Raw genomic sequence first — 25,757 nt, 5'->3', positions numbered from 1 at the left:
TTTAAGAAAATGATAAATAAAATGCTAAACAAGTTTAGAAAAATGCAACGCACTCTTACGTATACTATACGTAGGTGTTACCTTATACTCCAATGAGCTGGCCTATTAAAATGAGCATATCTAGTTGCGATTTGAGCTCAGTGTGCTGACAGGACCACACAGTCGGGAACCATACACAACAATAATGAACGGTAGCTGTAGCCAGTTGTTGTTGTACTCGCAACTCGTAGCTCGTAACTCGTCTAGTTAAAGTGTGTATATATAAAGTATTAAGTACTCGCAGTGTATTAAGCAGGAGAGATAGAGTGAGAGAGAGAGAGAGAGAGAGAGAGTTAATTAGACGCTAGGAGTGGATGGTAAATGAAGTACTCGGTGCTAAGGTAATTCAAGTAGATCAGCATAAGCAAAGTTCTGATTTTTTTTCTTCTGTTTTCACCGCAAGCGGGCTGATTGAATGTACAACAAGCGACAAACGACCAAAGCAAATGCGAATAAAGAGATGAGCACAACGATCACGATCTTCTTCTTCTTCTTCTTGATCAGGCGTGTGTCGGGCTTCTTTCAGTCGTCTGTCGTTCGTCTGCCGTCGATTGTCGATCGTCGAGTCATCGAGGCATCGATCTTAACGCGCGACTCTCGACTCTGAGTACAAGAATGAGTACTCGAATTGCCGCTGCTTGCATTTGGCTTCTCGGCACTGGCTAGAGTTTCTTCTCCAGTTCCAGTTCCAGCTCCAGCTCCAGCTCCATCTCCTTCGCCTGAATGACTGACTGACTGGCTGGCTGGACACATGCATGGCACACGCATAGTTATGCTATACGCATGCAGTCTTTGGCAATGTCTTTTTCAATTTAACAACTGACTGCGTGCTATCGATTTGCACACACAACACAATTGTAGCACATTTTGCTCTAGTTCAAACTGCAAAACTGTAAAAGAGAAAAATGTAGACGGAGATCTCTGGATCAAGAAGAAGAGCTTGCAGCCAACTCAACTGCAGCAGAGTGTATCACAGTAGTTGTAGTTGTAGTTGTTGTTGCAGTTGTTGTAGCTGTTGTTGATGCCCCCAAATGCAACTATGTGTGTAACATGAGAGAGTCAGAGGGGCATGGATGTTCATCTTTTGTGTGGTTTTGTTGCATTACTCAAGGCATAACTTATTTGAACTCACTTTTATGGCTTCATTCAAAATTCATGATTTTCACAAATGCTGTGTTTTTTTTTGTATCCTCTTATTTTTGCTTGCTTCTCTCTATCTCTTTCTCTTTAAAATATGTGCATAATTAACTGTAGTAATTGTTGTTGCCATTATTATTTTATTGTGTCGGAGTATTTTTACCATTTTCCCTGCATTTCATTCGTTTTGTGGTTAACTTTTTGCATAATCGTACATTTCTTAGTTTTTAGCTACTTTTTTTTTGTCTTTGCAATGAAGGTAAACGAGGGATGCGTATGAATTGTTTTTAAATAAATACAATAACTTTATTTATAGTCTTCAGTTATATTATTTAACGCCTTTCGCAAATTTTTGAACGAAATAATCGAAAATATTCAATACATTATCCTAGTTATAAACTAGAGTCTAGACTTAAGACTAAATTCCAAAAAAAAATATATATATATATATTATATTTATACCATATATATTGTATTATTCTTAGTCATGTACAGATGGTATACGTTTAACTATTATTACACATACATATAGTATCGGTATTATTTACAACTCTTAAGGATAGTACAAAAAAAAAAAAAAACAAGAGCGCTCTAGAGTTTGGAGAAGATACCCTGAGCTCTAAGCTGTGTACTTTGGCGAGAAATATTATATATGTATGTTGATTATAAATAAAGAATCTATCTACGAGGAAGCTATGTACAAACTTTGAATATGGTAGAATCGAACAAAGTTTTGCTTATTGCACTAAACAAAATATGCCCGCTTTCGATCCATTGCTCAGGGTATCAGTATAACGATTGGGAAGCAAAAAAAAACAAAAAGTGTACGCGACAGAGGGAAGAGAGTATTCTGTTTTGTTTGTTGTTTGTTTGTTGTTTTAATTCTAGTTCAGTTCTATGTGCAGAAGTGCGCGCGATATGAGATTGGGTCAATAGGGACGCCAGACCTGGGTGAGATCAGTGACATCTTCGTCCCTCGCCGCATCGCTGTTGACTTCGCTCTGATGCTGCTGCTGCTGCTGCTGCTGTTGAGCTTCCGCCTGCCGCTGCGAGTCGTGATGATGGTGATGATGATGCAAATGATAGTTCTGCGAGGCGGCACCTTCGGCCGCCTGCTCCGCAATGGCAACAGCCGCCGCCTGCTGCTCCTGCTCCGAGCCCAAAGCGATGCCACCATTATTACCGCCTCCGCCACCGCCGCCGAGACCAATCTCAATGCCCGAACGATTGCCAGCTAATGAGCTTATCGTCAGCTGCTGATCGGTGGCCAGATATTGCTCCAGCTTCTCGCTGCTATGCAGATGCAGATGGATTTGATTCTGATTGACCGTCGAGTACAGTTGCGGATAGAGCACCACTGGCGGCGGCGGTGGCGGTGCACTGCCATGCCCACCGGCGCCCGCATATTGAGCCGCCGCCGCCGTTGCCGCCGAACAGCTGCCGTATTGATAGTTGTTGTAGCCATTCGACCAGGCAGCGGCATTATTGTACGCAGCCGCTGGCGTTGCGCCGTAGCTGATCGAATCCAGATCCGATTTGTTGCCAATGCCACCGCCGCCCCCGCCTCCAACTCCGACCCCGACCCCGACACCCCCATAGCCGGCCGAGGTGGCTGTCTGATAGGGGTCGGTGGTGAAGCCGTGCATATCGGGGAGCACGGTCGATATGTGATAATTGCCAGCGGCGTCCAGTGTGGTTGTGTCATAGCCACCCATGGCGCTGCCATAATGATTCATGGCCGTCGCATTCACCACCGGCACAGCGACGGGCGCTGCGGCCGGCGGTGGCGGTGGCGGTGGTAAGGCCACTTGATGCTGCAAGTGGTGCGCATGATGATGATGCGCCGCCGAATGTGAATGCGAGTGCGAGTGTGAGTGCGAATGGGTGTGCGAATGCGAATGCGAGTGACTGTGATGGGCATGATGATACGGCACTCCAACTCCAACACCGACTCCAACGCCAACTCCAACTCCAACGGGATACGCAACATTGCCAGCGGACCCACTTGAGCCTGTCCACTCGGCTGCGCCTATCATATCGGACTCTGTAAATAAATTTCATAAATACATATTGTCAGCTTTGATAGACACAAAAGCCAATTAACAAGCCATTCCCAATCTCTGTCTCTCTCTTTCTCTTACTCTGTGCACTTGTCAGTCGCATGCGTGGGCGTTGCAGAAATGGATAATTGTAAAATAATTTCATATGCGCTGACGAGACCCACGTGTGTGTCTTGCCCTTCCGCTGTACTTTTCAGTCACCCAGCATCGAACATTTCACCACCCACCACCTATACCTTTGACAAAAAAAAAGGGTTAACAAATTGGCAGAGCAAAAGAAAATTCCAAGGCATTCCCAGACAAATGGCAAAACAAAAACAGCGGGACGCCTTCATCATCCTCAATCCTCCTTACTCAAGCGACATCATCAATGTTGCGACGCACATATTTTGATTAATTATGTTGCAAGCCAGCGAGCGGGCTCAGGAAGCTGCTACAAGCAAGTGACAGCGTAAAGTATAAAGTTCAAAAAGTCGGTGAAAACAAGATGCCAAAAATGTCGTTTAATTAATCAAATTTATTAGAAGGCGCCAGGTTGAAGACTTTTCAATTATCGTGCTCATAATCTCAGAGCTTGTTAATGAAAAGCTAAACGCGTATACATAGGCATACCTTTTTAATACATAAAGATAGAAGTATGTATAATTATATGTAAACATATGTATGTACATAGATGTACATTTATGGAGACATATAAAAATGTGCATCAATTGCGTAAATAAATCGTTTACATTAGCATATATGCAAAGTCTTATATACACAAATATGTACAGTAGTATGTGTATATATATATATATATATATATATATATGTACATATGCACATTTATAGACACATACATATAAACAAGTGAATCTATGCACAATTTCATATGTAGATTTGTACTTATCAATATTTGCATAAATATATTTATTTAAAAAAATGTACATAGACTTACGTACATCTATAAATATTAATATATATGTACTATATATATTTATATATATACTGCTGTGAACTTTGAAATAGCAGTTATTACGACATATGCGTTTGAAATTGAAAAATAATATTATAAACGCAACTTCAAGACAAAATTTAGTTACAAAAGCTAAATGTATTTATTAGTGAATAATTCAACAAATTTGTTTATTAATGGCATCTAATATCTTAGCAAATACCTCTAATAACAAAAGTAAAATTATGATTTTCATTGAAATAGCAGTGTACATAAATCTGAATTTTTATACATAAATATGCACTTTAAAATATACACATCGATATATTGCATATGCTATGTTTAAATTTGAACACATATGTATATGTATATTTAATTACATAAATACATATTGTTTGTATATACAAATGAAAGTACTTAAACATTTCAATAAACTCATGAATGTTCATTTATATTTGGCATACATAAGTGTATAGATACATATATATACATTTATGTACGTTTATAATCATGTATGTAACATATATTTAATTACACACCTAATTATATGCACAATTCAATATACATATTTATGTAAATTTTTATTTGACTAAAGGTCAAAGATTAAAGGATCAAAGCTTCATCTGTATCTTAAGCTTTCTGTCCACGCATTTCCATTCGCATATGCATCACATTCATTGAAATGTTGGTCCTCTTTTGCATTTACCGCCTATAGGTAATGAAAGGGTTGGGTGACGAAGGAGGAGGAGAAGGCGGAGCGTAATATTGTAGTAGGGCATGCATGCAACTTTTCACCCGGCACTTATCACATTTTAATGTTTCAATTAAGGCGCAAAATTGCATTGCAAAAGCAGAAAGCATGTAGCCGTTGGTTGTAGTAATCACAAAACACAACTACCGCAACATTGCCGAGGTTGCAATGAAGCGAGACCATCGGGGTGAAAGCAAACGGGGCGAATAATGGCCCAGAGAGCAGAGAACTCAACTTAACTCAACTGAACTGAACTGAGCTGAGCTGAGCTGAGCCAGGGCAGCACGTACTTATATGTACATCGGGCATTTAAAGGCTGGCGCCAGTGGAGGGGAAGTTAAGACAGAGACTGCTATTAGACCTTGGTCATAGTCCACTCACTCACTCATTAATGTCACTTGCGTTGACTGTAATTGCCGGCCACTCTCTCACGGTGCGTATACGTAATGTCAGGTTTATTTAACTAACATAATTTGCGGCAAGGCGCAAATTAGAAATGCAACGCAAACATTGTTTTAAAGTGGGTGTTTTACCGTCACTTAAGGTCAATAAAGGATGTGATAGATTTTATTTTATGTGTTTGTCAATTTTGTGCCTTTTCTACCGTTTCTCATTATCATTTTCATTAAACTTTATTGAAACTTTAAAAGAACATTTTAATTAGCTGATAGCATTGGCATTTAATTTAAACTTATCATCTATTGCAAATACATATTGCGTTTATCTTCAAACTATTTAATTTTTATTTCTTCAATTTTGAAACCTAACAAACGCTTAATATTTCAAATTAAACAAGGTTTTATGAGTAACATAAGTAACTGTAAGTTTGATTTAGCATTAATATATTTTGTGAACTATTTAAATTTGGAAGTTTAATTAAAATAAAAAAATAAATGATGATCATGTATTGAAGGCAATTATCAAACAAACACAGACAAGTATTAAATATAAAAAACAAAAGAAATTTAATGTATGTGCAGACTTTAAAACATTTTAAGCTAAGAACACCAGAATAAGTCTAGTATTCTAAGCTATTTTATTGCAATTTATTCTCCTAGCTTGAATGCAATATTCAATTATAATAATTTGCATATCGAGATGCACTTGTTGAACTTTTTATTGGGTTACGAACTGAGACAGCTCTAGACTATATGCAAAGTGCAGAATACAAATTGGTAAGAAGCAAAAGCGGCAGCATAGGCCAAAGCAAAAGGCAGCAGCAGATTGATTCTCATAGCACTTGCAGCACATGCAGCAATTGTTTTGGCCAGAGAGTCTCGCCCGGATATCTTCGATTTTCGCTGGCCATATCCCATATCCGTTTGGCATGCAATCAAGCGTGAGCGAGGAAGGAACGGGGCGAGGAAGAAACGTGCAAACGAGGAAGAGACACTGTGCATCATCGAAAACGAATCGGCTGGAAGAAAAACCGCAGCCCCGGCAAAACCAATAATCGGCGGCAGCAGGGCATTGGCAATATTGGGGCACAAGTTTCAAGCAGAAGCAGAAGTAGAAGTTGAAGTAGAAGCAGAAGTAGAAGTTAAAGCAAAAGTTGAAGCCGAAGTTGAAGCTCCGCTCAGCGACCCTTTTCCCGGTTCTCACAGCTTTCGAAGTCGTCGCCATCTTGGGTCTCATTATGAGCAGCCAAAAGTGAGAGAGAGAGAGAGTGAGACAAAGACAGAAAGAGTGAGAGCAGAGCTTGAAGTATTTGCCACAACGGCAACGAGTGCTTATACTAGTAATGTTAATTAAAGTGCCTCTACATATAGAAATATATGTAAGCTTGCCTTCTTTGCCATTGCTTCAACTTAAATGTTGCGTTTTTTTGTTCGTTTTTTGTTGTGTATAACTTACAAAATGGCGGACGCTTAAAAAAATTGCAGCAGCAAACAACAATAATGTGGACGTCGTTGTAAAACAGCAAACGGCACGAAACGGAAGTGAGTTTGCGGTTGGAGTTTGGTGGCGCACCAACTTGGCCACAGTTGGCGTTTTATGGGCCAAAAAGATTTCATTTCAATGTGCGATGGTTGACAGTGTGTGAGTGTGTGTGTGTGTGCGTGTGTGCGTGTGTGTGTGTGTGTGTGTGTGTGTGTGTGTGTGTGTGTGAGTCTTGCACACACGGCACACATTTCTGGATGCATCTTGCAATTTGATGTTGAATGCTGGCTGCTGTTGGTGCAGCAACAGCAACAGCAACAGCTGCGTAACCGCATTTGGATTGATTTGTGGCTTGAACTCACATACTACCATCAAGTAAAAAGCTCTCGCCATTACCCCAAAATATAACAACACCAAAAACACCGAAAAAACGCTACACACGCCAAACAGATGTAGTTTCAAACTATATTGCAACACGAACGCATCAGCCGCATGTCAAGTGCTGCAACATTTGAAGCTCATACAGCACACACACAACAGTCGATGGATGGCATCTTCTTCGATGTCTGCGAGCACAGGAAATAATCGATTCAGATGCCAAGAAATAAAAGAATTTGTTTCCCACTTGCCACATGCTCGTAATTTGTTGCACAGGTGTTTAGCCCTCAAGCAAAAATAGAACAGAACACCGATCCAAAGATCCATCCAAATTAAAATAACGACTATTATTTTAATCTTGTGTGTAAAAAATAATTGATTTAATTTACGAATTATTAAGCAGGAATAGTAATAAATTTGTAGAACGGTGTTTTCTTCATTATTCCAATTTTGGTTTAAATATTGTTTATGACAAACAATTGATTAAATTTGCGTTTTGATAAGTAACAATTTTTGTTAAATGCGAATTATTCCTTATTCCCATTTGATTTGAATTTTGTATGTAAATGATCAACAATTGAATAAATTTACGATTGGATAAGAAGCTATTTGTGTTGTGAAGATAATAACAAATTTGTAAATCGGGTTCTAATTATTCCTTATTCCCATTTGGTTTGAAATTTAAATATAACAAACAATCGATTTGATAAGCATTACCTTGTTTTATTGATCTACATATTAATAAATTTTAAAAAGGTTGCAAATTATTCATTATTCCAATTGAAATATGTAACTCAGTCAGGATAATAAACAATATTTATATAAGTCATATTTGTTCGTTATCCTGACTGAGTTAACTAACATATTTTAATTGGAAGAATATATAATTTGTAATTAATTAGTTTGACTTTTCATCTATGAAGTTTGAACTTTTCTTGACTATATCGGACAGACTTTCTTTGATAAAATGTTGATTAACATTAACTAATTATTTGCCAACACTTTGCCTAAGAATATGTGTTATTTCAGTACAAAAAAAATTCTCTTTATCGGTCATTACAACGTTAATAAACAATCAAACAGATGCGTAAGCTGATCGACGCATATTTCTACCAACATAGTGCTGCCTTTTTTTATATTCTGGGAATTTCTCAATGATTTTTGGTGCCAAACACAAAATGTTGTGCATCATCTATGATTTCAGCGACAATCGAGTGTGTCTATTGAAAACTTTAAGCGCCACATTTAAATATTCATGAGTTAATTTATGACTAGCAACAACAACAATAATAAACAAAAAGTAAACTTAAAGCTTTTCACAGTGCAAAACATTGCTGAGAGATTTTTAAAAATAAGCTCGGGGCATTTCCGGCAAAGTTTATTTTCGGAACCGAAACGAAAACGAAAACGATTGCAGCGCCAAAAAGTATCTGTAGCTGTGTAGCTGTATCTGTATCTGTATCTGTATCTATAGCTGTATTGTTGAGCTTTATGGTTGCTATTGCTTTTCGATAATTGACACACCCAACGACGACGCTGCGATATCAACGATGTGTCATTTTATTCACTCACACACATCCGAATAAGAGAGTACGCATATATTTATACTTGAATCGTATTTGACCAGTTCGATGAGCCAGGTCTACTCCACACAGACGACTCGCTCGATCTCTTGGCAAACGAAACAAAAAAATGCGAGCGCGCGCGAAACCCACAAAAAAAAACAGCAAAAAAAAAAAAACAACAACAAAAATAAAACAGTATACAAAATTAATAAATTAATTAGCATAAGTAACGCTTAGTCGTCGCATCTGAGTTTGTTTTTGTTTCGTGTTACAGATTTGTCTAGCGGCCAAGCAACTGCTGAGTCATGAATAAAGTGAGTCAGTTGAGTTCAGTCCAGTCGTATACCCATTCCCATTTCTCACATTCACATAGCCAGTGCCTGCTGTTCGTACCAGTCCCCGATCCAGATTTAGATTCAACAGTTCACAGCTCCTTTAATTTGTTTCGCTACACACACTGAGATTCTTTACAGATTCTCTGCTCTCAAATTAGCGCATTTGCGAGTAATTTGCATGTTTTCAATTCTCAAATTTCAAAATTCCCTTTGCCTTACATTGTTAGACAATGTCAGATGAAAGATTAAAAAATATACTTTTATTAAGTTTTAACTTTAGTTGAAGCTTGAACACGACTTTCACTTACAGTAATCGAATATATATATATATTTATGGCGATTTCCCAATCAATCAATGTTTGGCGGGTACAAATTTATAGATGTATATACGACTACGCGACGTTGAACTGAACTATTTTTAAGTTATGTTCAAGAAAAAATAAATAAATTAGCGTCACAATGTCAAAAGTAATAAATACCAAAAATAAATCGAGACTAGCACTAAGACAGAGACAGAGACAGACACAGAGACTGAGACTGAGGCACTTTATTAACTCAATTATAACGTTTAACTTTCCTGGTTCAGTTTTATTATTTTTGTTCTTGATGGATGTCTGAGAGGGGAGGGAAAAGTGCGTGTGTGGAAAAGTTATTGAGAAAGCGTTTGTTTCTCGCCACTTACCTTGAATTTGTGGCGCGTTTGGCTTATAGATCTGGCAATCTGAATTTATTGTACTATTTGACGACGAATAATTGCTCTCCAATTGCTGTGCACTCGTTGTCAACCCATTGCCCGCTGTTGCCACCGATGCCACAGTCGATGCCGCCGCAGCCGCTGCTGTTGTCGCTGCCGCAACTTTTGCCGATCGTCGCAGGGTTTCCAGTTCGTGAAAAGTTTTGGGAAAACCATCCATGAATGGCCGTTGGCCGAGACCCAGTGCTCGATAAGGTTGCGCTCCTGGAGGACCTGCAATGAAAATTCCTAATTAATAAACGTAAATTTCAATTAACTTTTGCGTAAGTTCGTCTGTGTTTTACACTTTTCGATTTGGATCTCACCGAACGACTTTTTGTGCTTCATTATTCCCCCTTTTGTTAACTAGTTAGATCCAGTCACTATAACACCTTACGAATAATTCACAAGCTAGCAAACTGTTGCCATCTACTATTTATATATTTATTTGGCCGCTTTAACATTTATATTAAGTGTGATAAACTGTGCCGTGCTTTATAGTAAATATCGTATTATATTGTGTATTGGATAAGTTATGATATATAGTATATTGTATGGTATATTGAATATGTTATGGTAAATAGTATATTGTATGGTATATTGAATACTTTGTGGTATGTAGTATACTTCATGGTATGGTTCTTAAAGCTGTCATTTAATAGTTCTGAGTTTGAGTATATTTATACTTTATGGTATTTAGTATATTATAGGGTATGTTCAATACTTGTTATGATATTTAGTGTTTAGTATATTAAATATAATGGTATATATGTTGTTATTATATATTATTTGGCATATTTAATAATTTATGGTATATATGGTTGTCATTTATTTGTTCTGATTTTCTGGTATAATTAATGCTTTACGTTACAATTTATCGTATATAGATTTTCTATGGTATGTATCAGTTAACAGTTATATTATTTAGTAATCAAACTGTTTTTGTGAATAACTTGAATCAGATAAAAACATTTTAAACTGAAGTATATTACTTTGAAACTCTTTACTAGATAACAAATTTAATTCCAAAATATTCATTATTAAATGAATTAATGTTTCAAATATTTTTATAAAAAGAAGTGCAGCTTAAATGGGCAAAAAGAGTAGCCTTGTCAGCATAGCCATCTGTTTGACTGTAAATGCAAGTTATGAACAAATTTACAAATAAGCAAATGGCCGCTAACCGGGGCATAAGTTTATTCTTATCTACACTTGAGTCGGCGCATTAAGTGTGTTGTGTGGAGTGAAGACATAAAAATGCCTTAACGAAAAAATATATGTATGTATACATACATATATACATAATAAAAATAAATAAATAAGTAAAGAAAAAAAAATTAATTTATACACGTATATGCATTACATGAACTAAAAACTCAATACGAGTAACGCCGACGTTGCCGCCTTTGCAAAAAGGTTTTCTTTGAAAACCGCAAAATTTTCAGAAACCGTAGGAAGCAGTTCAGTTCAGTTCGGTTGAGTTCAGTTCAGTTGGGTTGAGCTCGTCGTGTCTGTCCGCATGTCTTACTGTATGTCTGTCTGTCTGTCTGTCTTTCTGTCCGTTAACAGGCAACAACCGGCTGCACTTTTCAAACACCTTTCCGAAAGGTTTCTTAATACGAGAACCAAAGAAAATGGCAGTCATCTGTCACATACACACTGTGTGTGTGTGTGTGTGTGTGTGCGATTTTCGAAGTCAATCTAATTTGAAAATATTTTGAGCGTATGTCGAGCACAACAATAACAAACAGACCTTCTGTTGAGCCACGAGGGATTATGAATGATTAGCTCAGTGTGTGTGCAATTGAGCAACTCGGCTTAGCCATTTACATTAATTAGACACTTATTTAAGGCGGATTATTGGCCACATGGCTAAAAGACGCTTAAGCCTCTCTCTACTGCACATATCGATGGCGAGCCTTTCTTTTTGCGATTTTGCAATTTGTCTTTTCTTCTTTTTCTTTCTTTGTTTTCTGTGTTCTGTTTTCTGCTTTGTTTCATTTTAGTGCTAGTAAAGTGCAGGGTGTTAATTGCTATGGGATATGCTTCTTTTTGTTGTTGTTTTTGTTACTTACTCGTTTTGGAGCGCGGTTCCCTTGGACCGTCAACGGTCACTTTGATGGCTTTGGCGTAGGTAGCCACCTGTGGCGGACTTGTTGCAACGGTAATTGTTAGCGTAAAACTTTTCCCTGCAACAAGAACAAGAACAAGATACAGAAACAGAAGGTACAAAAGCGGTGGTAAAAGTCATTCACTGATTTATGTGACAACAAATTGGCTACCGAATCAATTTTCAACTCCGCCCCACACACAACACAAACATAGCATAATCCTCACAACGATTTCCCTTTCTTAACGAAAGAGCATAACGGCTACATCATCAATATTGGCATACTACATTGCAATCGAGTCAAGTGTTGAATATTTCCATAAAATTGCCGCAATAAATAATATTTATTTTGACAAAACAATATATAGCAAAATAAAATCTATGTTACTCATGTTGTAGAGTAGCAAAATGTCAACTAATTCTTTAGCTTCTGTGTGGTGCAATTCATGTGAACACTTTCTGCATAAATTTTGTTGATCTTCTCTTGATGGACGTTGTGTTTGCGCCCCGTAAAACCTTTACAACTAAACAAAATAATAATAACGCCATAAAAATGTTGAAACCTGTCTGTCTGTCTGTTGACTGCCTCATGTTGGGCAACATTGTGCTGTTTTAATGCATCAGACAGTGTTAATGCTTAGAAGGATGATACATCGCCATCCGATTCATGCTACTCAAGTGCTCAATAGAAATTAGCTTGTCCTCAGAAACACTAATGTAACTTCAAAAATAAATATAATAATGTATTCTAAATTTCTTTGTAATATTCGTATCAATCGGTTTTTTTTTGGTTTCTTATTTAACTTGTTAAAAGCAAATACATCAAATATATTTATGTTTTCTAAGGAGTAATTGGGATATAATAGGAGAAAAGGCTATGAAGACTGTCGAAGTAATGAGAATAGATCAAATTGGGCATACGTTATCGAGTGGAACTATGAGATTTTGAAGCTTAGATTTTGTTGTTAAAACTACTTTTATGTTTTCTAATAATAATAATTTTTTTGTAAGCTCACTAATGCATTCGAAAACTTGCCATAACTCACATAGATTGTTTTTACACACTTGTGTTGGATTGGTAGCGATAGAAACCAAAGAACAATTCACAATTCTTCTTCATAATCGAATAAATTAACGAATGCCCCAGTTTTGAGTGCTACAAATCAAGCGGAGGCTGGTCAACATTTTGACTTCTTTGTGGCAATGATTGCTCCTTCACACTGTCTGGTTGTTAAATAATAAGAGCACTGCCTTCGTTATTGTGTTCTGTGGTTAGCACACCGACAAACAGATAGAGACAGACAGATGAGCAGATGGAGAGACAGACATACAGACACATGGCACGAATGTAACACACTTTCTTGTGCATTTATTTTCGTATATAATTAAACACCCACAACAGCGACATTATATTTACTTTGTAAGTTAAGTTACAAAGCCGAAACGGAGCTCAAGGGTCAGAAAAACAAGAGAACAGAAATCAGACATAAATTCATATACACACCATTGTGTGTGTGTGTCTGTGTGTGTATTTGTGTGTAAAAACCGCAAAACATAAGGCCCATCCTCAGTGTCTTTCTGAGTCTTTGTTGTGCCCTAGCAAAGTGCATAATTCTACAAAAAATGCTTTACTGTTTGTATGTTTCAAAGTTATGCTTTTTCATTTGAATAAAATTAAATTTCTTTGTTTTTGTTTTCAGGAATAATATTCGGTATAATTCGAGATTTTTCGTTAATATTTCGTCGATAAACTTTCAAATGCATCGCAACGATAACTCACGAGAGCAGCTCATCAATGTTCGATAACTAGGAAGCACTAATTTTCAAAGCTGTCATAATTCGAATTCAATTAAGCAGAGCTCATGATAATTAATAAGGTAAGTAGCGAGGTTATTTTATTTATCTAGCACATGTATATATTGTGAAAAGTTCGTTAACCTGATAGGCGACGACTACTATAATAATTATATCTATATATTTTGTGTATGCTGGCTCTTTAAATTGTGTGTTCATCAGTTAGAAAGCGTTTTGTCCTCCAAAAGAGCGTTGTTCCATTTCTGACAGTCCCCTCTATTCCCTCTGCTGTCATTTAGACATATTGGCGTGCTACGTGTACATAGATGATAGAGAAGAAGTGGGCTACAAATGTCTTCATTACTTCGGGAGTTGAGCTCGCGTTTGCGTTTGAAAGTTAAATCTATTGAAACGAGCAGGCAAATTAATCAAAAGCGCTTCAACAAAACAACAAAAACAAAAAGCGAACAAATACAACAAAACAAAAAATAACCAAGAGAAACAAAACTAACAAAGATGTAATGAAACAAAAATCAAAAAGTCAAAAGCGAATACCAAAATCTCTTTGAAAGAGACTCCTAGTCCATTTTAGTTGCTTTCCTTTTTGTTTTTTATGAGAGGGGGAGAAGCTCATAATTCAACCGACTCGAAGTCGTTGAATTGTTGTTACCTTGAATTGGTTTGCTTAACGGGAATGGAAAAAGGGTTATGGGTAAGGAAATCTGGAGCAACATAATCGTATATACTCGTATGTATATGCACGCACTTTCGTGTGGCAATCAAGCAACCAATCGGACTCTTGAGCACACACAATTAAAATCAAGTAAGAACTCTCTATTGGAGTGCTTGACTAAGCGATACCCTGTGATCAGACATGTGATTAGTTTGCTCTTAAGGCCAATGGTTTACATACAACAAGTTTATAGAAATTAAATTCAAAACTAAGATTTAAATTGAGAAAAAATAATATTAAATATATACGAATTTAGCTGTGATTCTTAAATTTTGAAATTGAATTCCAGTAGACACAATAAAATGACATAAAATGTATTTAAGTAATTTACAAAAATTGTTAACAAACAAAAAGTTAATCAAAATGTGATTCAGAATAAAGATTTAAATTTAGGTAGAACAATAATAAATATATACGAATTAAGTTGTGATTGTTAAATTTCGAAATTGCATTCCAGCAGACATGAAAATGACATTGAATGCTTTTAAGTAATTTACAAAAATATAGTTTGTAAGGTAAGAACAAAAGTAAATTCTATTCAATACGAATATATTATATTTTAATGAGAGAAATAGGAGACTTTGAATGCTAGTTGTAATTTCTATATTATATGTAATGGCAACATCGAACAGCATACCCCATGCAACTAAACTCCGATGTAGGGTATAACAAGGGAATCTATGTACGAGTGCGAGATATGCTCGTGTGTCTGCCTTTTGTTGGTTATGATAAAATATGGCACTACTTTGGAGCACTAAAGACTCAATGTAAATGATAATACATAATAATCATAATAAGCAGCAGTAGCAGCAGCAGCAGCAACCGAGAGCAGTCGGTCTTATTCGCGGGTGCGTTGAGTTGATTCGGTAAAAAGCAAAACAAAGCATGCAATCTAAATAAGTCATCAGCTTCAACCACATTTCAACAATAGAGGCGAGTGGAGGCGAAGCATTGAACTAACATATAACGCATCATAAGCCACGCATAGCGATCCAATAAAAATCGTTTCGGGGTTTTCTGGCTTCTGGGCTCTCCTCGTAATCGTAATCATAATCAGAGTAATTGGTAGCAGCAATCGAATTAAAAATAAACTGCAAGAGCCACGAGAGAATTACACAAAAAAACCCTAAACGAGGGCTGCAAATGGACAAATTTTGATTTAGAGACCGGCTGATGAAAAGACAGTAAATGCATTTCACTAGTATTTAGGCAATAATCGGTTAGAAGAACGATTTCACGTGTATTATTATTCAAGGCTATAGCTTCTTGACTTCTCTTACTCATAGCTCTTGGTCACACAAAAGTGAGTGTGTCATAATGTCATTTGCATAAATACAATACGTTTTTAACCATGACGATCTCGATAAACATATGAATATTCATCTTTCTTGCTTAATCAACATTTGATATGCCATCTGATATTTTCATTATTGTCTCCTGTTCATTCAAGGAAATTCGAGGACATTTTTATTGTTACACAATTATAATTTTAAATAGAAAATTCGAGAAACTTAATTCGATTTAAATTGAACAACATCAAATATTATTTAATTACATTTTACTTAACAGTTGATTACATTTTAAAAGCAAAATCGAATAATGAGAGATATGTCGTTATCCAAGTAGTTTTTGTAACATTCATAAAGGCAATTAGCTAAAGGCTTCGGATTGAATTTAATTCTTTCGCCTAGTCGTGTTTTTATCTTTTATGAAGAGTGCTTTATACCTGAACCGGTTTAATGAAGGACTTTCGTCGTAGGCGGCCCATATGTCCCAATACTACATTATAATTGTCTTACTGATGAGCAGCTTGTTGCTCAGAGCGCATTTACAGGATACTTTTTTGTATGGCCGTTGATATCTGATGCAACCACAAGTGGAATGAGTTACTAGAACCTTTAACAATTGTATTGAATACTATATATTCATACAATTACCTAGTCATTTCTTATTTCTTTGTTTTCTCACTTTTTGTCAGAAACAACAACTGTGATCTCAAAAAGATTGTTAAGCTCATTTCTTTAATGAAATACTACAATTTTAAGAAACTTTTCGCTTCTCAGATAAACATGCAGGTTTATGTTGATTAAAAAAAACGAGAAATGTAAATTGTAACGGTATTGCGACCTGATAAATATAGTATGAGTCGATCTTTGACCTGTATAATTGTTGCTATGCGGCATTTTCAGCTACACACATTTATTTATTACAAAATTACTTTACATGGCTCGTGCAATATTTATAAAATTTAATTAGTTTCAACACTGATAAGAAGTAGTTCTTAAATAATAATAATGGACAAATAAAGTATGATTAACGATATGAAGAAATGAAATTAATCACCGAACTGGAAATGAATAAACTCCGCAATATTAAATGAAATTATTTCCATTGTTTGTTATTATTGAAATCTGTATTTTGCTTATGTACTTATAATTTTTTGTCGTATGAAATATATTTAAAAATGCGTGGAAGGAAAATGAAAGAAATTCTTATGAATTTAGATATTCTGCTACTTGGAATTTTGCTAGGGACTTTAATCTATACAAAGTGCAGCCTCAGAAACTCTTACTGTTTAGATGAAGCGTAGCTTATTCGTTCAATTAAGAAGTAAACAAAATGTATATTGTCTGTAAAGTCGTTATTTCATGCCATATTGTAGAAGCTTTGCTCTACACAAACTGAAGCCTCCTCGCTCTTACCTTTTGAGTTAAGATTGGATAGTTTACTCAGGCAATCAAGGAGTAAACAGAATTGAGATTGTCATTATATTATGGCACACACTTCCTAATAAACTCTCTGAAATTAAAACTTTACTCTATATAAAGTGCAGTCTCCTCGCTCTTACCATTTGAGTTGAGCGTGAATAGTTTACTCAGTCAATCAAGGAGTAAACAGAATTGAGATTGTCATTATATTATGGCACACGCCTCCTAATAAACTCTCAGCTAGAGTCTCAAATAGAAGCTTTGCTCTATATAAAGTGCAGCCTCCTCGCTCTTACCTTTTGAGTTGAGCGTGAATAGTTTAGTCAGTCAATCAAGGAGTAAACAGAATTGAGATTGTCATTATATTATGGCACACGCCTCCTAATAAACTCTCAGCTAGAGTCTCAAATAGAAGCTTTGCTCTATATAAAGTGCAGCCTCCTCGCTCTTACCATTTGAGTTGAGCGTGAATAGTTTACTCAGTCAGTCAGTCAGTCAGGAGTAAAGGATGTTTGATAACTAATTTAAAGACAAATTCTCATGTGCTCCCCACAACTCTTGATAAACTCTCTGACCCCGCCTATATCTATTAGAATTGAGTACCTCCCCTATCTTCCAAATACTTATGTGTACTCACACACAGGCATTTCATGTTTTGTGAAGCATTTGCGAAACCAAGTTTTTAGGGGCAGAGTTAAGCGACTTATAAATAGCTTTGGCGCGTGCCACTTATTTGTCAATTTGTTTGCGAGTACTTTTAATCCTTTGCTCGGCTTGTTGACTTGTGGAAGTCAAGTCCTTTGATATGATTAGAGCGATGCTAGATGGCCAGCTGATAGGCAGAGATGATGAATATTAATCAACTAAGCGATAAGAGTGCGCGAGCATGGAATTAAGAGCCGCTCGCTTGCGTTGGTGGACAACATTTATGATACGCAAAAAAAAAAACACACACAAAACAACGAAAAAACAAAATCAAGTGAAAATTAAAACATCAAAAATTTCAGCGCATGACATTGTCAGGCAACTCCAGCCCCGCCCACAGCGAAGGGGATAGAAGAGAGTGGGGAAGGGAGAGGATGTGATTTTTTGTTGAATGCATATAATGTGTTTTGTTTTTGTTGTTGCTGTTGTTGTTGCTGTTGTTGTTGCTGCTGCTGCCGCTGAGAATGTGTTTTGTTATTTAATCAGAATTCGCCGCATGATGTCCCGGTTGGCGATTTACATCGCGAACGGTGTGGGGAGTGAGGGAGTGGAGAAGTGGGTGGTGAGTGAGTGGTGAATGTGGGGTGAGTGCCGGGTAAGTTACGTGTGCTGAGGCTGTTTTTGACAATTTGGTCAGCGCTTATGTTTTTACATCATTAGCTTGTTATTTGCATGCCTGACGGACGTCGCCGCCGCCGCCGCCGCGACCGATTGCTGCCGCTGCTGTTGCTGCTGCTGCTGCTGTTGCTGTTGCTGGGGCAGTAATTATGTGCTGGCCTTTTGCGGCACGGGCAGCCAATTTGCAGGCATGCTCGTCAGAGACCGGGTCAGCAGGCAAAAGTGGCGGGCAGCCATTCAGTCAGCAAGCCAGCCAGTCAGTCAGTCAGGGCGACAACAGTTGCAGCTAATTAGCCAACTGCTGCTGCCGCTTTTGCTGCTGTTGCTGCAAATTCTATGCATATCCCATATTAATGGTGGGCTCAAATCGATTATGCTATTGGCTGGCAACGAGCATCGCGTGACACTCAAGCGACTTTTGCCAGCGCACTTTGAGCAGCCGACCGTCTCTCAACATTCGCGACCCGATCACGACGAGCACGAGCACGAGCACGAGAACGATCACGAGACGATCACGAGTCGTTGCGATGTGTGCTGCCTTTAATGTTATTCACACTGCATTGCATGTTGTCCTCGGGGCCAGCGCCAACTGCAGCAGCAGCAGCAGCAGTCGCTTCTCTCTTTCTCTCTCTTTGCCTAATGTGATGACTGCTGAACATTGCTGATCCTTGATGCGTGTTAGGCATCAGTTGCAGACCGATCAATCGATCGATATGAGAAGCTCACGTCACTCAATCAAAACATTTCCGCTCTTCAGAGAGCTTCCGCTCTCAGCATTGATTTGTGAATGAACTCATTGTTACGTTATTCGTATATAATGCGTGAGAGACAAATGAAAAGGCGTAAAATGAGCATTCAAATGCATGCAATATAATTCGCCCAAGGAAATGTGCATCTTTATATCGCATGTGTGCTCGTATAATTTGTACTAAAAGCCCGAATTATTGCCACGTTTTGTATTTCGGGTCTTGTTGCATAGAATTGCAATCAAGTGCAGTGTTTGCTGTCTGTCTTTACTTTCTTTTCAAATTAGAGACATCCTTAAACATGCTGTCCGTTGATGGGTTTCTTTTCGCACTTGCCTCTTTACTTTTATACCTACTTCTATTTCCTTAAAATTATAATTCTTTGACTGTCTCATCAACCAAGATTATTAACATTAACCATCTGAAGAGTCTGCTCCATTATAAAGCATTAATAATTGCTAAGATTGTTGTTAAATTTCTTGAACATTGTTTAAAAGTATACTACATTTTCGATCTGAGACTAAAAGGCTATTTCGTTTTCAAATCATCTACGATTCCTTATGAATAAGCAAGATCACAGCTAGAATACAAAAGTGATATACAATTGTGAACGTACTATAATTGAAAGCTAGAAACTTTAACCCTATCTTAATTGTTTTTGTTTTTTTTATTAGATATTCTTTTGTATAGATGATAAATAATTTAAAGCGCTTTAGATTGCAACAAAACTATTGTAGCTATTAAGAACACTTTTTCTTGATAGATGGTCAGCTGTTTGTGTTTTTTTATTGTTTTTCTAAACCTTTTCAGTGAATTTGTATATCGCATTGTAGACTTTTTGGCATTGCAACTCGAAATACTGCTAGTTTGATTTGTTTTAAATGAAAAGAGTTTAACATGAATTATAGTACATTCGAGGTTCTAAGCCACTCACCTCTTCCGCTGCGTCCGACGAAGCGCAGATCGTTGAATTTGGCAACGCCGCTCTTCATCTGTGCTGTGTAATTGCGCAATTCGGCGCAACAGTTTTCATCATTTCCCGCTCGTATGGTGACATAAGTTCCATCTCCGACATCCGCTAGAGCGACAACTTTAAATGCCATCGGCAGCGTTTTATTTGAACGCCAATGGGAGGGCAGAGCTGAGCATAGAAAATATGGATTGCTCGTTCGCACTAGAAAACAACAAAACAAAGAATATAAAATGACAATAAATAAAAAAAAAAAAATATGGCAATTCAATCAGCTTATTTAATTGATTTTTGTGCAAAATAATGTAAATAATTAATAGTTATTTGGCGGCATAATTTTTCTATAATTGATAGTCAATCATCTGGACTCCACATCCGCTGGTTTCACTCCACTCAAAAACGCTACATAATTAATTAGTGGGCGGCTGTGATATTTTGTTGTGACCCTTGTTGACAGTTGACGGCCAAACAGGATACAGACCGGATAGCCCCAGCATAACGATTAAAGCGCCGGCTGTTGGTTATTATAATAACACAATAATTAGGTGGCCAAAAGTCGAAGCTACATTTTGAGCAGATTTCATTAACCTGCGAATTTATGAATGGGGCTCAAATTCTTTGTTTAACATTTTTGTCCTTAATTTTTTATAAGGAGAACAAGAGTCATATTTCACTCGCTGTGATTTTATTCACAACTTTCGTAGCGAACGTGCTTCGATATCAATAACAATTATTGATATCAATTTACGCATTTTCGCATTGGCAGCATCATCGAATAACCATCGAGGAACCCGTAAAAAAAGCCCAACAAGTGCTGCATGCACATTTTCTCCTGTCTTTAATAATTGACACGCGCTGATGTTTCAATCTGAGTTTGGAAACGTTGCATCGTTGATTTCATTGACTTTCTTTAAGGTGTATCGCATTATCCTTGAGTGTGCTACAGTTTATCTTGCTTTTACGCGACGGCACAAGTTTAACATATAATATATGTAGAAAGTGATCTATTCTTCTGAAATGTGTTCAGTCAGAAACTAATCTTCAAACTGTGTCAAGATTGATTTAAGACAATTTTGTGATTAATATAAATTCGCCTATCAAAATATCGATAAAAATTACATCACAGCTTGTAATAATTTAATTGCTTTTGCATTTGAAATTTCCTTTTTTAAATTTAAATTCCTATGAAATGTTAAATATAAGTCTTGTGACAAAATTTTGTATTTTATATCGAAATATCCATTGGAAGCCGATTAAAATTGCATAAAAAATTGTGATGATGAATGGCTTTTGTACTTGAAATTTCTTTAAATTGCTTCCATAAATTTCTTGGGGATCATTTCTGAGAAATCGTTTTAATCAATATTTGTTGTATTAAGAATTTAATTTTTAATTGCAATTTTCAACAAACTTGAATACTTAATCTTTAAAATACAATAAGCCTAATAAAAATAAGCTCAAGAGTATGAAAGTATGAGTATTCCCTGTACTACTTTAAGAGTTTAAGTGACGAAAGATTAGGGATTAGATTTAGCGACGCTTTCAGTTAAATTTGTATCAAAGCTAACATATATTAGAAATAGTTCTAATTTTTTTGTTGATGCTAGGAATACGTATCTTAACCGTACAAGTGGTCACTCTGACGCGTAAATTTGAACTGAGAAGATTGACTGCGAAGAACTGAGAAGATTGTTCCTTCTTAAATAATAAGTTATCCGTGAGATCTTTGTTTAACTCTGTGTAATTGATTTAAAAACTAATTTGCATAGCTTTGTAATTCGTTCACTGTATCCAGAGATCACTGTAGTGTTGCCTTACCCAACTCGCCTGGAAATTCCTGTTGTCTCTCCAGCACAAATCGTTCCATCCAAAGCAGATCCTGATGCACTGCATTGTTATTGTTGCTGTTGTTGTTGTTGTTATTGTTGTTGTTGTTGATACTGTTGCTGTTGCTATTCTTATTGCTGCCACTGTGCGCACTATTGGCGGTGCCATTGCTGGCACCTCCCGTTGGCGAACTGCTGCCAACGCTGGCGCTGCTCGACGGCAACACTTCGCACATGATCCCAGTGGCAGCAGCAGCCGTTGCCGCTGTGACCGCTGTGTTGGCGCTCTTGTAGTCCCCAGGTGCCGACCAGCCCGTTCCCGTTCCTGTTGGCGATGCCGACGATGTGACCATTCTGCGTTGCTTGCCGACGCAGTTGCGGCAATTTCACTTGCACTCGCAGTTGCAATCGATGTTGCTGCTCTCGTCGGCGCCGTCGCTGTTGCTGCTGCTGCTCTTGCAGTTTGCTACAGTTGCAGTTGCAGTTACAGTTGCTGCTGTTGCTGTTTATGTTTATGTTTATGTTAATGCTGCTGTTGCTGTTAATGCAGTTGTTGCTGCTGTTCATGCAATCAATTGATACTGCTTTTTCACTTGCTGTTGTTGTTTTTAATCCTGCAGATTCGTTGCTGGTTGATGTGGTTGTTGATGCTGTTGTTGATCCTGCTTTTTAAACTGTTATTGCAGTTGCTGTTGCTGCTGTTGTGAATACAATTGTTGTTAAGGTTGTTGCTGCTGTTGCTCTTATTTCAGTGGCTGTTGCCGTCACTGTTACTTTAACTATTGCTGTTACTTTTGCTGTTGCTGTTGCTACTGCTGACGAGCCCCTATAAAGTATGAAGTGCTCTTAGTATCGATGACGCCAACAGCTGATGGCGCTGATGTTGTTGCTGTTGCTGTTGTCGCCGCTGTTGTTGCCGCTGTGGCGCCAAGTTGACGCGATTGATTGTGCGGGTGTTGCAAGTGTGATTGCTTTGATTTGCTGCTATTTCTCAGTTCAATAATTTGAAAATTGTAATGTGTGTTGCTGCTGCTGTTATCACTCTAGACAGCAACTCTTTTATGTTTCTGATTTGACAACCACACACAAACTCATGCACACATAATATCACATCATGCACACACACACACACACGCACACACACTCACAGAAAAAAAGATGCAAAAAACATGAAACATTGCCTTGTTCTGATGTTGCTGTTGCCTATTTTCAGGCGTTGCAACTATGGTTGCCTCTTTGCCTTAGTAACTATTAATGTTGCTGCTGTTGTTGCTACATGCATTATCAAAGTGGCACTATATTATAATACATATACATATGTATATAGCATGTAAATCATATTCTGTGGAATTATTTTAGACGCGCCCTCATTTAAGCGCCCTCATCAAGCAATGCGTCAGCAGCAACAACAGCAACAATAACGACAGCAACAATATTAAGATCAGCGAGCAGCAATGCCAGCGTTTTTCTTGTTTTATTTCGACAATATTTTGTCAACAATTTTGTTTCTTTTTAAGTGTTTCACAGAAATACACAACAACTGCAATCAGCAGCAGCAACAACAACCACTGCAGTGACAACAACAACATTAAATGTTGTTTGGTTTTAAAGTACCAAAAATATTTGTAAAAAAGTTCACAAGTATTTTACTATTTGTTTATAGGTTTTTTAGATGTTTGTTTTTTTTTTTATTTGTATTGAATGATTTTGGGGATTTTTTTTTTGTAGCTCGCGAGTCGATCGCAAAACTAAATGCGAATTTCGTTGTTGTATTTACCCGGCTTACAAAATGATATTGTAATTAATTAATATCGAACACACGTACACACACACACACACAGTTGCATTTGAGGGGGGAGTTTTTGTTGTTTATTTTGTTATTTGTATTTTGGATTTTGGCAACAAACAAAATATGTAAAAAAACAGGTGCGTCCGCGTGTCGAAGTCAATTGTTACTGACACCTAACGTGGCCACCAGCGGCGACTTAACCCATAGAACAACATCAACAGCAGCAGCCGCAACAGCAGCAGCAGCGACAACGACGGCAGCAGCAGCAGCCGCGAGCCAGCCAACAAGTCAATCGAGCCGAACTGAGCCGAGTTGAGCCGAGCTCACAGCAGCAGCAACAACAATAACAACACTTGCTGTGCTGATAAGCTGCTTTACACAAAGCAGGCGCTCTCTCTCTCTCTCACTTCGGTTCTCTTCGCTTTGGCTGCGCTCTTTTGTTGTGTATTCAGCAATTGACACTTGCATAGCTGAAGTTACGTTCGGCTCTCTCTCTGCCTTTGACTCCTGACTGTGCGTCGGCGTCGCTTGGCAGCCAATCGGCTTCGCGTTGCCTGTGCATTGTGCGCATACAACGATTGCTGATTGGTCAACGTTTCCGTGTGTGTGTGCGTGTGCAGCGGAGTGTGTGCGTAACTGTGTGCATTGTAGGTCATGGTGGTTGAGGCATGCTTTAGCTTTCCACTCGCTTCTTGTCGTTGTTGTTGCTGTTGTTGCTGTTGCTGTTGTCGCTCGCTTTGCTTTCTGGGGCGACAATTGCTGTCTACCATTGGGTGGAGCCTGGGCCTGGCCTCGTTGTCTCGCCAATTGGCCAGAGCACGCTCTTTGGTTCGCTCTTTCACACTTTGTCTGCATCATTCCTACTCAGCTACATGTGTTCGACTTGTTCGACACATGGCGAACCAAATAAAAACATAAAAGAGTGACTTTGATTTATGCGTTGAGCTCAAGTTCATTATCAATTTGAGTGTTGTTTTCAATTGCTGCTGAATAAATAAATAAATACGAAATGTTCTACTACCAAATAAATATTCTTCTTATTATTATTTTTTTTCTTTTTTTTACAAATGTTGATAGCACTGAGATAAAAAGTTATCATACAAAAAACGATTGGGCTGCGGTTGCCACACACAACCTCTTTTTGTGGTCTCACCAAAGAACTCGAACTCAACAATTTCGAAAGTCGCCCGAGTCTAGAGTCTAGACCAAACAATGTTTGCTGCAAGTCCGCAAGTTGCAATCTGAGAATTCCTTGTGTGCGAGTATTTCAACATTTTCTGAAATAAAATTTAGAAATTTTCAAGTTTCACAAAAATTAAAATAAATAAATTCTGCAAAATTTGCACATATTGACTTATTTCTGTTTTTATGTCGTTGCCATTGTTAGGCTACGTAATAATTGTTTATCAGTTTTTGGCTCTACTCCCATGGGATATCTATATATTTTCATTGGTTTATTTCGTTCGCTACTGTGGGAAACTTACAGCTTATCAGGCAAAAATAATAATAATAACAATACTACTACACACACACATACACAAACATTTATACTAACATATTTCGTGTGCAAAAATGCGCATATCGCTCCACTTGCTATATGTGTGTGTGTTGAAGGTCAAGCATGCTACTCAAATATTTTCCCATGCCTTAGATAAATATTTATGAACATGAGAACTAACGTTGTACTATGAGATAAAAGAACACGAATATATCAGGATCGTATGTTCTCGCAATTTTGTATTGAAATACATTTTTTTATATGACAAAAATTGGGTACTTGAATTACTAAGACTTCTAAAAGTTACTTACTGCTTTATTAAATATGATAGATGGGTTAAGATATCATATCGTACTGAAAGATGAAACTGAAAGGATGTCTGATAGTTGGTGTAAAATAAAATAAAGAAATGATCTTGGGTCTTTATTTTCCACCATCTTTCAGTTT

The 25,757-nt window shown here is 37.4% G+C and overlaps 1 protein-coding gene across 4 annotated transcripts; it reads right to left on the bottom strand.

Annotated features, from left to right (window-relative positions):
* Nucleotides 1–1,748: 1,748 nt before the first annotated feature.
* On the bottom strand, nt 1,749–24,074 carry LOC133848108 (protein lozenge). Of its 4 annotated transcripts, none has more exons than XM_062283499.1 (6): nt 23,801–24,074; nt 22,016–22,849; nt 20,162–20,401; nt 11,889–12,002; nt 9,763–10,062; nt 1,749–3,220 (listed from the first exon to the last, which is right to left on the bottom strand). In XM_062283499.1, the coding sequence occupies exons 2-6, from the start codon at nt 22,374–22,376 to the stop codon at nt 2,106–2,108; spliced, it is 2,130 nt and encodes a 709-aa protein (XP_062139483.1). In that variant the 5' UTR covers nt 22,377–22,849; nt 23,801–24,074; the 3' UTR covers nt 1,749–2,105. The 4 variants fall into 4 exon arrangements, with proteins under 4 accessions (XP_062139483.1, XP_062139484.1, XP_062139485.1 ...); XM_062283500.1 differs by having other exon boundaries at nt 22,016–22,721; XM_062283501.1 differs by having other exon boundaries at nt 9,763–10,047; nt 22,016–24,073.
* Nucleotides 24,075–25,757: the final 1,683 nt, after the last annotated feature.

The sequence above is a fragment of the Drosophila sulfurigaster genome, chromosome X (genome assembly GCF_023558435.1).
Source record: "Drosophila sulfurigaster albostrigata strain 15112-1811.04 chromosome X, ASM2355843v2, whole genome shotgun sequence".
NCBI lineage: Eukaryota > Metazoa > Arthropoda > Insecta > Diptera > Drosophilidae > Drosophila > Drosophila sulfurigaster.
Note: the sequence above shows the minus strand (reverse complement) of the source record. Positions and strands in the feature narration are given on the sequence as shown.